A 13,133-nucleotide genomic window follows, 5' to 3' on the forward strand; every position below is an offset into this window, starting at 1 on the left:
TTCTCAGTCATTTACTTTCAGTTTGCTCTAGTAAAAAGACCTCCCTTGGTTCTTACTGGGCAGGCTGTGACTTGCCTGCCCAGCCTCGTAATTATAGGATAGTGAAAACTGAACAAGTGAGGAATAATGAACCTGAGCTCCCAAATGCTGAAGTAACTATACTTATCTTTTCAGACTTTGTAACTTTCTTCTGGAAAATCCAGATTACCCAAAGAAAGAAGGCAGAGTGGTTTTAAATCCCAACAGCAGCCTGCTTGCCAGCCAAGATGAGACAAAGGCAAGTGAGAGTATCCTCATCTATAGCATGCCTCTCTTCCAGTCTGTTCAACCTGAGTGGACCTTGGGATGTCTGGTCCTATTAATGTGTATTTGTAGAGTGCTTGGTTGAGCCATGCATTCATAAGAGGCCTTTGGGCACATTTAAAATGGCATTAAATAGCAATAGTTAGTTGCTTGCAAGATGACTTCCAAAATTTTCCTGTTTTGCTGTTGCATAGCTGCACCCTGTCTGCTCTCTTGCCTTGAGTAAGACCCTCTGCCCTGCCTGCCTGCCTGTCAGCTGCCCTGTCTGAAGTGTTCATTTTGATAACTGATACGAGAATTCCATGGTCATTCTGTCACATGATGTAGATTTGGCCCTCAGGTCTCTCTTGTGTGGCCTTTCGGCATTGCCTTTCAGCCTCCTAACTGCAAAGTCCCTACAGCTGCTTGATTTTATTTATTCTTTTAAAGTCCGTTTGGCAAAAAAATTCTCTCTGAGGTGTTTTGAGTTGAAATAGCTGTGTGTGGCCAGAGAGAGATGTCGAACACCTCTTTTCACTCTTGGAAGCATCTCTCAACCTCCAGCCCATAAAGTTGTTCACCCTCTACAGTAACTTAAATGTGTCCTCTCCTCGCTGTCTCGTGCAGCCACGCACAATGGCTTTAAACAACATGGCGTGGGTCCTGCTAGGAGCAGAGCTGCAGCGTGGGGCAGCTCGGGGCAGGTTACCCGCACAAGCACATAGACCAGTAGACTTCACACCCGTGCTGTGCTCAAAGCTGATGGTTAGATAGGTGCTCAGAACTGGCTGCCACGTAACCTGAATTTTGGGTGGTCTTGCAGAAGGTTCTGATCACTGAAAGAGTGGATTGGGGTGTTCTCGTGTGTATTTATAGCAGCATTTTTACATCTTTTGTGTTTTCTCCTTAGGTGCCTAAAGTGGACTACTTCGACTTTTCCAAACTTGCCCCACTTGATCAGCGGTGCTTTATTCAGGCAGCTGACCTCCTTATGGCAGACTTCAAAATGCTGAGCAGCCAAGACATTAAGTGGGCACTACATGAACTCAAGGGACACTATGCAATCACACGAAAGGTTCTCCAGTTCAAGTCTGTTTTCTTTCCTAGGGTTATCTCCTGTGTCTGTGGAGAGCAGTGCGATGTCGTTTGCCTTACTATACCATCTGCTAGAGTGTGGTTATGGGCTTTTTAAAAAAAAAATAATCTTCCTTTCCTTTTAAGAGGTATTAATCTGTTTAGTAGAGACTTGCAAAATTTATTGGCCAGACAGAATGCTGCAGGAAGTTTTTACTTTTCTCTGATAGGAGACCTGGGGAAACACTAGCTAGTTGATGGTAGGTAGGTGATGCATTAAACTGAGAAGCATTCCTGTATGTTGCTGCTGAAGTGCAGTATAATTGCCAATAAAGCCTAGACACTTAGCTAAATCTTAAAACATTTAACTGCTGCTCTTAGTTAACTGCATGTAATTGAAAAGAAGCCCGAGTCTCACTGTCCTGTTTCTTCTTATTATGACTTGTGGAATGAGTCCTATATTCCTCATAAAAGAGTATCAACAAACTGAATGTAAATGTGATTTCAAGCTTTTGACTTGGATCTACTCCTCTGATACGTTCCTCTTGCTTGAGCTGCTTTCTCTACTGTTCTAGGACTTCACTAAAACAAAAACTCATCTCTTCACTTGCTTGAGTGAGCACTGAGCATTTGAGCTTCAGGGTTGGTTGTTTTTTTTTTTTTTAAATAAAAAACCAAACTCAACAGCAACAAAAAAATGCCAAACCAGCTCTGTTGTATCAGAGTGGACACTGGCTGTATTTGAGTTAATAGCTGAAGTGTTGTGAAGTATCGTTCAACTATTTTGTTTTTATGGAATGATTGCTTTATGAGCACATAAAACAACAAGGTGAGCAAAGGCAGGAGGTATACTTGCCTCTGTATGGGGTGTTTGGCTTTCCAGTTTTGGATCAGTCTTATGCACATGTTTGTACTGGGCTTTGATTTGAAGTATGTGCTTCTGCTTTCTTCCAGGAACAGACAGGATTTAAGTCTGTATGTTGTTTTCTAGGCCTTTTCAGATGCTATCAAAAAATGGCAGGAGCTGTCTCCTGAAACCAGTGGAAAACGAAAAAGGAGGAAAGAAATGAATCAGTATTCATATATAGACTTCAAATTTGAGCAAGGTAAGTACCAGGCTGCATGTATTGTCCTCTCAGCATCGTTATAATAAGCAGAACTGGCTTGCAGCAGAAAGTACTGTTCTTAAAAAGGGATGTGGTCCCAAAACAGCTATGTTTCTGTCACTGGCACCTATTTTTGAGATATTCTTCATTAGTATCGCTGCTTGGTACAGTGCTCTTTGAGATGCTGAAGTTATGCAGCTGGTAGTGTGTGGAGGAAGAAAGATTTAAGCTTCGTTCTGGCTGCTCCATCCCATTTCACTGTGCCTTTAACTCTGCTTTAGGGGATGTGAAAATTGAGAAGCGCATGTTCTTCCTGGAGAATAAGAGACGGCACTGGAGGTCCTATGACAAGCTCTCCCTTCTCCCACCGGTGCTACTGGAGCAGGAATTCTATGAGCAGAAAGTTAAAGAGATGGCAGAGGTGAGTGGGAGGAGCTACTTTGATCTTGTAGTGCAGATTGCTTCAACTACTGTAGAGGTTTTGGCCCTAAGCATGGAAATCTGCCTTTTAGAGAAATTCAACCGCTGAACAAAATATTGAATAACTGACTACCTTTGCCCCTTTAGTCCCTGTTAACATGTGTGACTTCCTGAGTAACTAACTTTTGAAGGAAAAAAGCCAAGCACAGAGAGAGTTTCATATTTACTTAAATAAAGCTGTTACTTCTGCCAACACTGTTCTGGACCATTTTTGCTACAAAGTATTAAAAGCTCTACTAATTAATTCTTTCCTCTAATTGTTAGCAGGCTTCTCTGCTCTTTTAGGGCTTGTAATTGCAGCCCAGTGTTGGTGGTGAATAATGACCAGGCCCAAGGCAGTCTGTCCACTCGCTGCCTTCCACAAGCTGGCAGTCCTGTGTCTCCAGAATGTCTTGTCCTGTGCTGAGGACCATGTGTTTCGAAGCAGAACCCTGCAACACCCGCTGGTGTGCTGCCTTCCCCTCCTAGTCTGAGGAAAGACTGAATTCACAGCTCTGCACCTACAGTCCTTTCTAAAGTAGCTTCCTAAAGATCCTTGTCTCTTAGGCAGATGGATAGTGTCTCCTTTTAAACACAAAGCTAACGTTCCTTGGGGCTTTCTCTGGAGGGGCCCATTGGGTGAGATCATCTCTGCCCATGGAAACCTGAACCAGCAGCCCTCCATAATACAGAATTCGGTTCTTTGTTCTTGCTGCCTTTGCTTCTCCCATCTGTTGTAGCTGAATCATAAATAGCTTAATGGATTGGAAGGATGGGCTTAGTGATGTTGTAAGAAGACAGTGAGCCTTTTATGGTGGTTTTAAGTCCTGAGATAATGTAAAAGAGTGTAGAGGCTGGAAAATTGCTTTATTCTATAAATACAGATGCACATGTCTCTCTTGCAGCATGCAGACTTTCTCCTTGCTCTGCAGATGAATGAGGAGCAGTATCAGAAGGTCAGTATCTATGTGGTCCGTTGAGTTCAGCTTGTGCATAGACACTGTTTTGCACTTACTACTTCACAGATTCTTTTGGCTTCTGAAATGGAGCTGTTCTGAAGCTGCATTTGCACTGTGCTGCTTTTGCTCAGCTGGCAAAACCTGCACAGTGTGTGTTGGCTTTTAGAAAAGGTAGGCAGGAGCGGAGTCCAGCAAGACAGTATTGATGCATGTAGTAATGATCTGTAGTAATTCAGTCAGCTGCTGCTTGTATCTTCACTGGCTGGAACAAACACTGCAATAGAATAGTGCCAGGTTTGCTCTTGCTACCACCATTATGGCTGTTGAAAACAGATTTGCTGTCGTTGGAGCTCTGCCAGTGGAAAGGCCTTCCTCATTTGCAGAACTCTTTAAAAACCTGAAAATCAGGTCTTTCCCTTTAAACAGAGAAAAGTTCAGCAGCTGTGGATTACCTTTTCCTTCTCAATGCCCCTTTCTCTTCAAACTTTGGAGAAGATGTTGGACCTCTGAAGAAGTGAGCATACTTTTTAACAGTGGCAAGCTTCTCCACCCCTGCAGTTTAGAGGCCAAAGCAAGGTCTCTCCAGGCAGATGGGTAAATGTTCTGTTAGAGGGTAACAGATCTGCAGACTGTTTTTTCCCATATGAGTGGTGTGTACTCTCTGCTGCTTCCCTGCAATTGCATCTTCCCCAGACCAAGATACCTCTCTGCCTGTGAGCTAAGAATTATTAAACACCATATGTTCTGTAGCTTTTTGGAACCTGTCAAGCAGGACATGTAGATACTAAGTTACTTAAAACTGAGTTTCTGGTTGTGCTTAGTCACTTTGGACCACCAAATAGGATATGTAATGTAATGGTGTATATCTGTTGCTCTTTTTTTAGAATTAACGCTGGCATTGTTTACGGCTTGCAGTTGTATGTGTCTGTATGTTGCTATAGCTATTGATGTTTTGGTGATGATGCTAATACCCCTGTTTATGGCTGCAGGATGGTCAGATGATAGAGTGCCGCTGTTGTTATGGGGAGTTTGCATTTGAAGAGCTAACTCAGTGTGCAGATGGTCACTTGTTTTGCAAGGAGTGCCTAATTAAATATGCTCAGGAGGCAGTCTTTGGCTCTGGGAAGGTAAGAATTTCCCAACTGGATGAGGGGAAACTGGGTAAATTGCTACTGGGAGATCGCATCGCTGTTTGTGTTGTGTTGTTGCTTAAATCAGATGTAACTGTGCTTCCCAGGAAATATTTTAATGGAATCGTGTCCTGAAATCCAAATCCAAGAAGTCAGTCTCGCCATCAAGTGAGGCCAACAACTTCACAATGGGATCTTTGCTGAACAGGATTTCAGTTTTGCTGAACTCTATCTTTTGTGCTTAGCAACTTGGATTATTAGGAAAACTTTCTATGCCATAATAACAAAAATAACTTACACTCGTCTGTTTTTTTATTTTCTACTTAATAAACCAGTGGTATCTGCAGAGAGAACACACTCTTATCTCTGACTTGGCCAGTCTCCTCCTAGCTAAGAGGGTCCTTCATAATATCACTGTGATCCCAACTTAATTTGGGGTTCCTCTGTGACACTACTAACCTTCTTAGTCTCCAATTTAGCTAGCAATTATCCTGGTACTTAGCTGAGCTATGAAGTCATTAACCTGCTCTGAGGTGTGCATGCTCCTTTGCCTCAAGAAATGATGATCAAACTGTGGGGTGCTTTTGTACTCTGGGGTCTATTTTTCATGTGAATGTATAAACTGGCAGCTGTATTTTATGTGACTGTGTTGACAAGAATGCAATGTTCTGTCTGTGAACAGAGTGCTGGTTCTCAGCAGAGACCGTACAGTAATAATGGGCTGCTATGTGGTCACAGTGGACTTGGAGTGAGTGAACTGTGATCCCGACTGTCAACAGCATCTTCATGCCCAGTGTTTGTTTGAGGCCTGACTTGTTTAATTAGTCTTGTTCTTTCCGTAGCAAACCCATTCTCTGTCAGTCATCTGCTGACTTAAGCCCTTGTCTCTCTAAGCAAGGCTCTGCCTTAGTTTATTTGGAAAGGTTGTGGGTACTGAGTTTTGCTTTTTGCGAGTATCATACTAAACCTGAGCTCTCTCCTTCCAACCCTAGTCAGAGCTCAGCTGCATGGAAGGCAGTTGCACATGTTCATTCCCCACCAGTGAGCTGGAGAAAGTGCTTCCAGAGAACATCCTCTGTAAATACTACGAGCGAAAAGCTGAGGAGGAGGTGGCTGCTGCCTGTGCAGATGAGCTTGTCAGGTAAGTGTCCAGCAGAGGATGCAAACTGCACTTACTGTTGTAGAAAATTGTTCCCTGAAACCCTAAATGCATGCTGACTGTGAGATAGGTAGCTTTCAAAGAGCTGTATTATGAATTCAGTCTTCTGCCTTCCCAGGTCTGTTTTTATTCAGGTCTGTCTTTGACTAGGAGCAGATTAAAATTCAATAGACTTGTCTCCCCCAAGACTTGCTTGCCAGCTCTATGCTGATCCTCTAAATTACATGGTCAAAAGCAGTGCTGAGCATATAATATTTTGACTGCAAACAAGGAAGTGATCGAAGAAATATGAGTAAAAAGGCAGCAGTCAGCACATCCTGTCGGCAGGCGTTTGGTTGGCAGCCTTATTAACTACCACATAGCTCTTTGACTAAATCCGCTTTCAGCGAAGATTTCTTTGGCACTTTGCATTAATGACATCTTATTTTGGGCTGCAGGTGTCCATTCTGTAACTTCCCAGCTCTACTGGACAATGATGTGAAGCGGTTCAGCTGCCCTAATCCCCGCTGCAGAAAGGTAATTGGGGGATATTTTACCATTTGGTCTCTTCTGGAGTGTTGGGCAGGACTGCTGGGAGGACAACTCACACTTCCTAGTAGCAGGTGAATGAATATCTAATGTGACTGCATGGGGCAGCAGTCAAAGTATTTGCTGGATCCTACTGATCTATAAAAGTGTGTGGCTGGTCAGATGAATTTCAGGGCACTGTTGATAAAGACAGCACTATTCCTTTCTTTCCTTGTAAGATGTTGGCTAAAAAAGCTTATGGATGCCATAGGTTGCTGTCTTGTACATACAGAAATGTTTTAAGTGAACAGGGAGCTGGGTGTTTAAAAGGCATAAAACCAAACTGTAATCCTTCAGCTAATGAAACTTCTGGAGAATGAGCTGAAGCAAATTTGTGCTATCCTTAAGAGAATCAGCATCTGCATTTTTCTCTTATGCTGTTGCCTGAATAGAGATTCAGTTGGAAGCGACCAAAAAAAACTTGTTGGAAGAGCTCACTGAAATGTGAGCCATTCAAAGGGCAGAAGATCTTTGTGCTTCTCTCAAAGTTTGCTAATAGCCATAACGGGAGAATCGTCAGGCCCAATGGGGGGGAAAACTTGTTGCTTCTGCACCATCTGTTCTGGGGAAAAATAGAAGCATAGAAATGTGTTTTCCAGTCTCCTGAATGTATGCAGAACCTTGCTTGTATCTGGTGCCAGTGAGCCGAGGCCAGTACAGTATCAGTGTTGAGCGCTGAAGCTACGAGGCATCTTGCGTAACTTTAGCCACAACAACGAAATCTCGTGCAATATTCAGGGAACTGCCTGTCCCCTAGTAGAGATTTCTGCTAATCACTGAAATTCCTCTTGAGTGCATTAACCTTATGGTTGTAGCTGCTGTAGCTTTGAGTTCTCGTATTGACATGATACCACCGTTTGCCTGTTTTGAGAAAGTAATAGGAAGTCAAATTCTGTTGTCTGGAAAAATGGAAATTGCCAGCAGTGAGCTTCGCATTCTGTAATGAAAATTGAACTTACTGGCAGGGGAAAGCTGCTTATGAAAGATGCACAATTCCATTTTAGTTCTCTAATCTCCAGATATGTTTTGCTAACATTAACCTCTAGCATTTGGGGAAAACAAATGTGATTCTGATGGATCATCCAAGTGTCATGAGCAAGGAGGCTTGCTAGTCGCTAGGTGGCAATGTTGATTCACGTTTAAATAATTATTTTTTTTGCAAAAGCCGAGTTGTTTTCAAAATGTACATATGTCAGCACCACAGAACAAAATTCAGGCTCGAAGAACATGAACGCTTCGATGTGCAAAACGAATAGAAATTGCTTTTTTTTTTCCTAAAATGTGTGATGTGGCACAGTAACTGTGGTAAGAGGGCTCAGTGCTGAAATGTTCCTTTCCTTCTGGTTTGCTGTTTCATTTCCTTCCTAGCGTACTGCCTGTCCCCCCCTCCCTGGGGTTGCAGCATTCCAGTGGGCTGGATTTCTAGTTTCCTGGACAGCTTGTGTTGATTCATTAGCTGAAAATCTGCTGAGTAGCTTTGTGCTCTTCTTAGAAGTCTTGAATGACTTTAGGATTTTAAGTTGAGGGTGAGGAATTCAGATAGCAGGATGTGGTCTTGTGTCACAGCATCAACTGCAGTGGTTCTTCTTATTCCTACTATCTTGTCTCTCTCCAGAATGAATAATTTCAGTTAATGCTCTTGCTTGCAGGAAACTGTTGCCCTTAGGGAGGAAAGGGCTAATCTAGGGAACGCTACAGAGGTTGGAGAGGATGCATTGGCTTTGCTAGCAGTGCCTCTGGCAGCCTTGGTGGTGGTGATGATTGATCCTGGAAGGAGCCCCGCTCTAGTTGGAAGGACTGCACTTGCACAGCTGAACCTAAAGGGAGGGGAAGTGTGGAAAGGTCAAAATGTGCCTCTCCTGAAACCTTGAGGCTCTTCCAGGGAGGGGAGAGGAGGACCAGATGGTGGACCCATGCTCCATCACCTGGATCCTTTGTCTTGCTTTGAGAGTTCATGTTGATATTCTCAGGCTTTCCTTTAAATCTTGCAGAGAGGTTGATTCATATTTGGGCCAGCTGTGGATGTATTGTAAGTGATAGGAACCAGCTGGAAACCTTCATTTTGGCTGTATATATGTATGTTGGGCTCAATAATAAGAGCAGCTCTAGGCATACCCAGGTCACTGCTTATGCATCTCACCTGTAGTTCCAGTCACTTGCACCTTGCAGGGACTAAAATGTTGCTAATTGTAACCTGAGCAATGGGCAGAGCTGCCGGTCGCCTTCTGCGACCGAACGGCTGCACGGAGAGCATGCAGATGAGCCCGCACCATCTGCCAGGGCCATTGTGGCTCCAGCTGTGTGGCGTGAAGTTTGGCTCCTAGTTAGGTGGCCAGGGCTTGAATCTTAATATCGTGAACTTGCAGGGTGGAGGAAAAGCTTAATTAACCAAGGAAAAATGTTGCCCAAGCCACCCAATGAATGCATTCTCCTGTGTGTGTGTGTGCTGCCTGAGCTGGTGCTGGGGGGAGGCAGCTTTCACTCAGATCTCTCTGAGTTTTGAGGTTTTGCTCTGTAACAGCTCACTGACCATGCATGGAGCCAGGCTTCCTGGTGACAGGAGGGTTTGCCAGCCTGCTTGGTCAACCTCCATCTTATTCTGCTCAGGGATCCCTGTGTGGAAGCAGCTCTTGAATTTCTCATCTCTGATGATGTGTATTTCTCCCTCCCTCTGACACACCAAACCAAAGCTGGCAGTTCTGGTAAAACTAGGAAGGGCACATGTTGCTTCTTGACTTGTGCAGCACTGGGAAGTGAGCGTGCACTTTTGCACGTTGGGGGAAGTACTGTTTCCCACCAGCAAAGGAAGTCCATCCTTTCTGCCCTGCCTCCCTCCTCCCAAGGCCCCACAGCGTTGGTGAAGACAAGGCTTTTGTTCCTGGGCTGCTTGCTGCTGTCCCCGGCGCCGTGTTGCGGGTGGGGGAGATGGTCTCCCCGCTTTGCAGTCTCAGCACAAAGCACTGCAGGGCTTTCAGCCAGCAAAGAGATGGGGAGGTGAAAGCTGCCGTTGCCATGGAAATAATGCATGCATGGAGCAGCGCTGTCCCTTCGGTGCCGGCGAGCTCAAAACCCTCAACACTCATTTCCTAGCCAGGCCACATTGCAGGGACTTGCATTTCCAGGACTTTTTCCTTAAAACTCCTTTGCATAGCTTAAAATTGTTGTTACTTTATTGTACGGCTGTTGCCTGCCCTGGCGCTGACGGGATGCAGAGAGGGGATGGCGTATGGTGGTGTGGTGCTAAATTGCATTGCCCTCGGCCGGGGCAGCTGCCCCTCTTGTTCAGGGCCCCTCAGCACATCCTGGTAGCGAGGCTGTGTTTAGGGACTGAGTTTGACTGCTGGCTGTCAGAACTGTCACGCTGGAAAAATGAGCATTCATGTGCCTCTGTCAGGTGGATAAAATCTTCACTCTTTCGCTTTTTCATCTTCAAGTTAGGCTCTCTGGCCACAGCAATCCTCGTGTGTACTTTTAATTTGCAGGACTTGGTATTTTAGAGGGCTTCTTTTCGAGCTGCTCGAATGTCTCGGGATTGATTTCAAGGTGCTGGCTAGAAACAGATGCACCCAGCTGCTTTTAACCTTCATTTTCTGTTGGAAGCAAGACAAGTTTAAGCTTGTACAGAGCTCTGCCTAGCAAGCTGTGTCTGAACATGGCTTCTCTTAGCAGGGTGCTAACTCTGCATCCACAACCTGTGTTAATAAGCGTAAGTCGCGTTGTACGGTTTGCAGCAACTTTGATGTGAGTGGCCTTGATGAAATAAATTGTTGCATGATCAACAAGACTTAAAGTTACAGCAGGAGCCAAGGGATGTACAGCACTGCCTGTGATCTCTGTACCTGGGGGGTGATGGGGCACACAGCTGCTTGTGATTCAGAGGTGGGTAGCGATTCAGCCACCTATGATCCAGTTACAAGTGTTTTATAGGGTGCAAGGGGAAATGTTTGTGTAATCAAGTACCCAGCAGCCTGGGATGTGTCCAGGATGACAGAGCCTTCCAAGGATGTCATCCAACACATACCACAGGGCCCATTACTTCTCTGCTAGAGACTGGCCTGTTGCTGCCCGGAGCTGCCCTGCCTGACTCCAGATGCGCTGTGGTTTTGGGCTTAAACTGTATCAAGATTTGTCACTGGCAGGGTGTGTGTGCAACACAGAAAAAAAAATAAAAATGTTCTGGTTGGAGAAATTGAGCTTGTCCCAAATGCCTCGGAATAGGATGTGCATATGGAGAATTACTTAATTCTCCTTGTTTTGCAACATGTTTTCCCAGCTGTTGAAGTCTGCTGTCTCATTCAGCTTCCTGACAGCAGCGCAAACATTTTGAAGGTCCCATGGCCCCGTCTCATTCTCTGTTCAGCGTCCTTATTGCTGTTCTCTGTATGCTTTTCCTTGAGCCTATTTATTTAGATTTGATTGTTACTTAGAGCTTAGCCCCGCAGCTTTAGTGGAGAGCAGAGCCAAAGGTGGCACTCGCTTATGGCAGACCCCTGTAATTGCTTTCTGGTGGCAATGACCTCAAGAACCAACTCCTGCATTTAAATTCCCATTCTCCTGTGTCTGTGTGAATGCGGCTTAGCAGAATTGGTTGAGATGAGGAAGAAAGGGAAATGCAGTGTGAAGGACCTTGTTAAGTGTCTTACTGGGGGGGTTGGGAATGGAGTACTTGTCCTGCATACACCTTTGTCCGGAGGCCTGTCTCATGCTTGTCCAGGCTGGCAGAAGAGTCCAAGCCATCTTTTCATGACTCTGCCGTCTTCCTCCTCAGCACTGCATCCTTGAAACATCCTGCTCTGGAGCTCTCAGCTTTCTTGTCCAGCTCAGTGCCTTCGCTGCACCCTTTTTAAATGAGCGGTGCGCATGGGAACACGCTCCGCTCTATTACTGCCAAAACCACAACAAATGGCAAGTTTCCGTCTGTCATCTCAGCTCGGCTCTGAGGCACTCGGCGGCTGGGCAGGCGATTTTCATTTTTCTTCCATAAAAGGACATTGAAACTCGTCTGCAGCGGCGGTGCTCCGCGCCGCAGGCAGGGCGAGCGGCGATGCTATCGACGGCAGCGCCTGCAGTGCTGCAGCAGGAGCGCCGGTGATTTCCGTATCGCTGCTCAAAGGGATGGGCAGGAGGGGAGGGATCAAGGCCGAAGGTGGGGTTGAGGTGATTGTAGGCGGCAGATAACACCCCAGCAGATTTTATTGCCAAGTCCTAAAGGAAGATAGATAACAGGAGAGTGCTCCTGGTACAGCAAAGCCTTAAAAGTACAGTCCCATGTAGGAAGACTATGCGCGTGCTAAGTCACGTGGTCCTTCCCATTGAGGCATGTAGGGTCAAAGTTGCATGGGGAGTGCTGAGAGTCAGGAGATCTTCTCATCCCCAGCTTTATGCTGGGCAAGCTACTTAACTTGGGGGGGGGGGGGGCTGCAAGGGGAACAAGGGAAAGCCACGTGCCAGGGGCTCTCCTTGCTTCCCAGGAAGCTGGATGGTGCATGCCCACAGCTTGCTTCCAGGCTGAGAGAGAGCATCTAGGAAAGCCAGGGACCAGGAGTGAGTTGTTCCCCTTGGACATACTCCTGTAGTTTGCTTTTTGGGTGTGCTTGGTCTGGGCTAGGAGCAGCTACAAAAATTGAGTGGTGCCAGCAGTAGCTTGCTCCTAAATGCCCCATTCCAGAGAGGAGTCATGATGATCAGCCCAGAATTGCCCTATGACTTGTCTGTATACCTGCCACCCTTCCTCGGGACATGTAGGAAGGGGCTGTAAGAGCTCTGAGAATATCTCACCTGGAAAAAGGGTAGGAGTGAGCTGGGTTAATTGCTGTGGTGGGGTGGAGAGACTCCATCAGTGGGAGCCCAGGTGCTGCTGCTTTTACAAGGTCAAGTCTATTTATGCAGTGGTATGTGGAAATACTTCACTTGATAAATGAGTCTGACAGAGGAGAAGAGGGCAAAGCCCAGCCTGGAAATGGACCTGAGGAAATAGGTCAGTTTAAATGGGGTATCTGTCTCTTAGAGGGGAAAAAAAAAAAAAACCAACCCTGCTGAAAGCAAGAACTCAAACTAGTCTCTTTAAAAATATACTGTGTAAGTCAGTGCAATTTCAAGCAACAAAGCTTACTCCTGTGCTTGGTTTCTACCTTATATAGCAATATCCATTCAGTGAAAAGGCAATTCTCCCACTGTTTACTGACAGTGAATACCTCTTTGTCAGGTCCATAAGAGGTAGCAGTGCTGTCTTCCCTTCGTAGCTTTGTCCTTTGCTGAGGAAAGATCCAGAGGTAATAAGCTGAACACAATTTCATGTGGGGATGGGAACTTCAGCCTCAGCGGTCTTGTCTCGCCTTCTCTCTGTGGGCACAGCCTGTCACCATCTAGGCAAAGGAACCCCTGAGAGCAGCTGCAA

The 13,133-nt window shown here is 45.6% G+C and overlaps 1 protein-coding gene across 5 annotated transcripts in view; it reads left to right on the top strand.

Moving 5' to 3' along the window:
* RNF216 (ring finger protein 216) overlaps window positions 1-13,133 on the top strand; it is an 81,331-nt gene that overhangs the window by 24,219 nt on the left and 43,979 nt on the right. For all 5 annotated transcript variants that reach the window (XM_074840733.1, XM_074840734.1, XM_074840735.1 and 2 more), the window contains 8 exons: window positions 175-277; window positions 1,193-1,357; window positions 2,348-2,462; window positions 2,744-2,883; window positions 3,827-3,877; window positions 4,870-5,007; window positions 6,003-6,151; window positions 6,607-6,685. In XM_074840733.1, coding sequence (XP_074696834.1) covers window positions 175-277; window positions 1,193-1,357; window positions 2,348-2,462; window positions 2,744-2,883; window positions 3,827-3,877; window positions 4,870-5,007; window positions 6,003-6,151; window positions 6,607-6,685 — 940 coding nt within the window. The remainder of the gene's footprint in view (window positions 1-174; window positions 278-1,192; window positions 1,358-2,347; window positions 2,463-2,743; window positions 2,884-3,826; window positions 3,878-4,869; window positions 5,008-6,002; window positions 6,152-6,606; window positions 6,686-13,133) is intronic.

Source organism: Strix aluco, chromosome 15, assembly GCF_031877795.1.
Source record: "Strix aluco isolate bStrAlu1 chromosome 15, bStrAlu1.hap1, whole genome shotgun sequence".
Classification (NCBI taxonomy): Eukaryota; Metazoa; Chordata; class Aves; order Strigiformes; family Strigidae; genus Strix; species Strix aluco.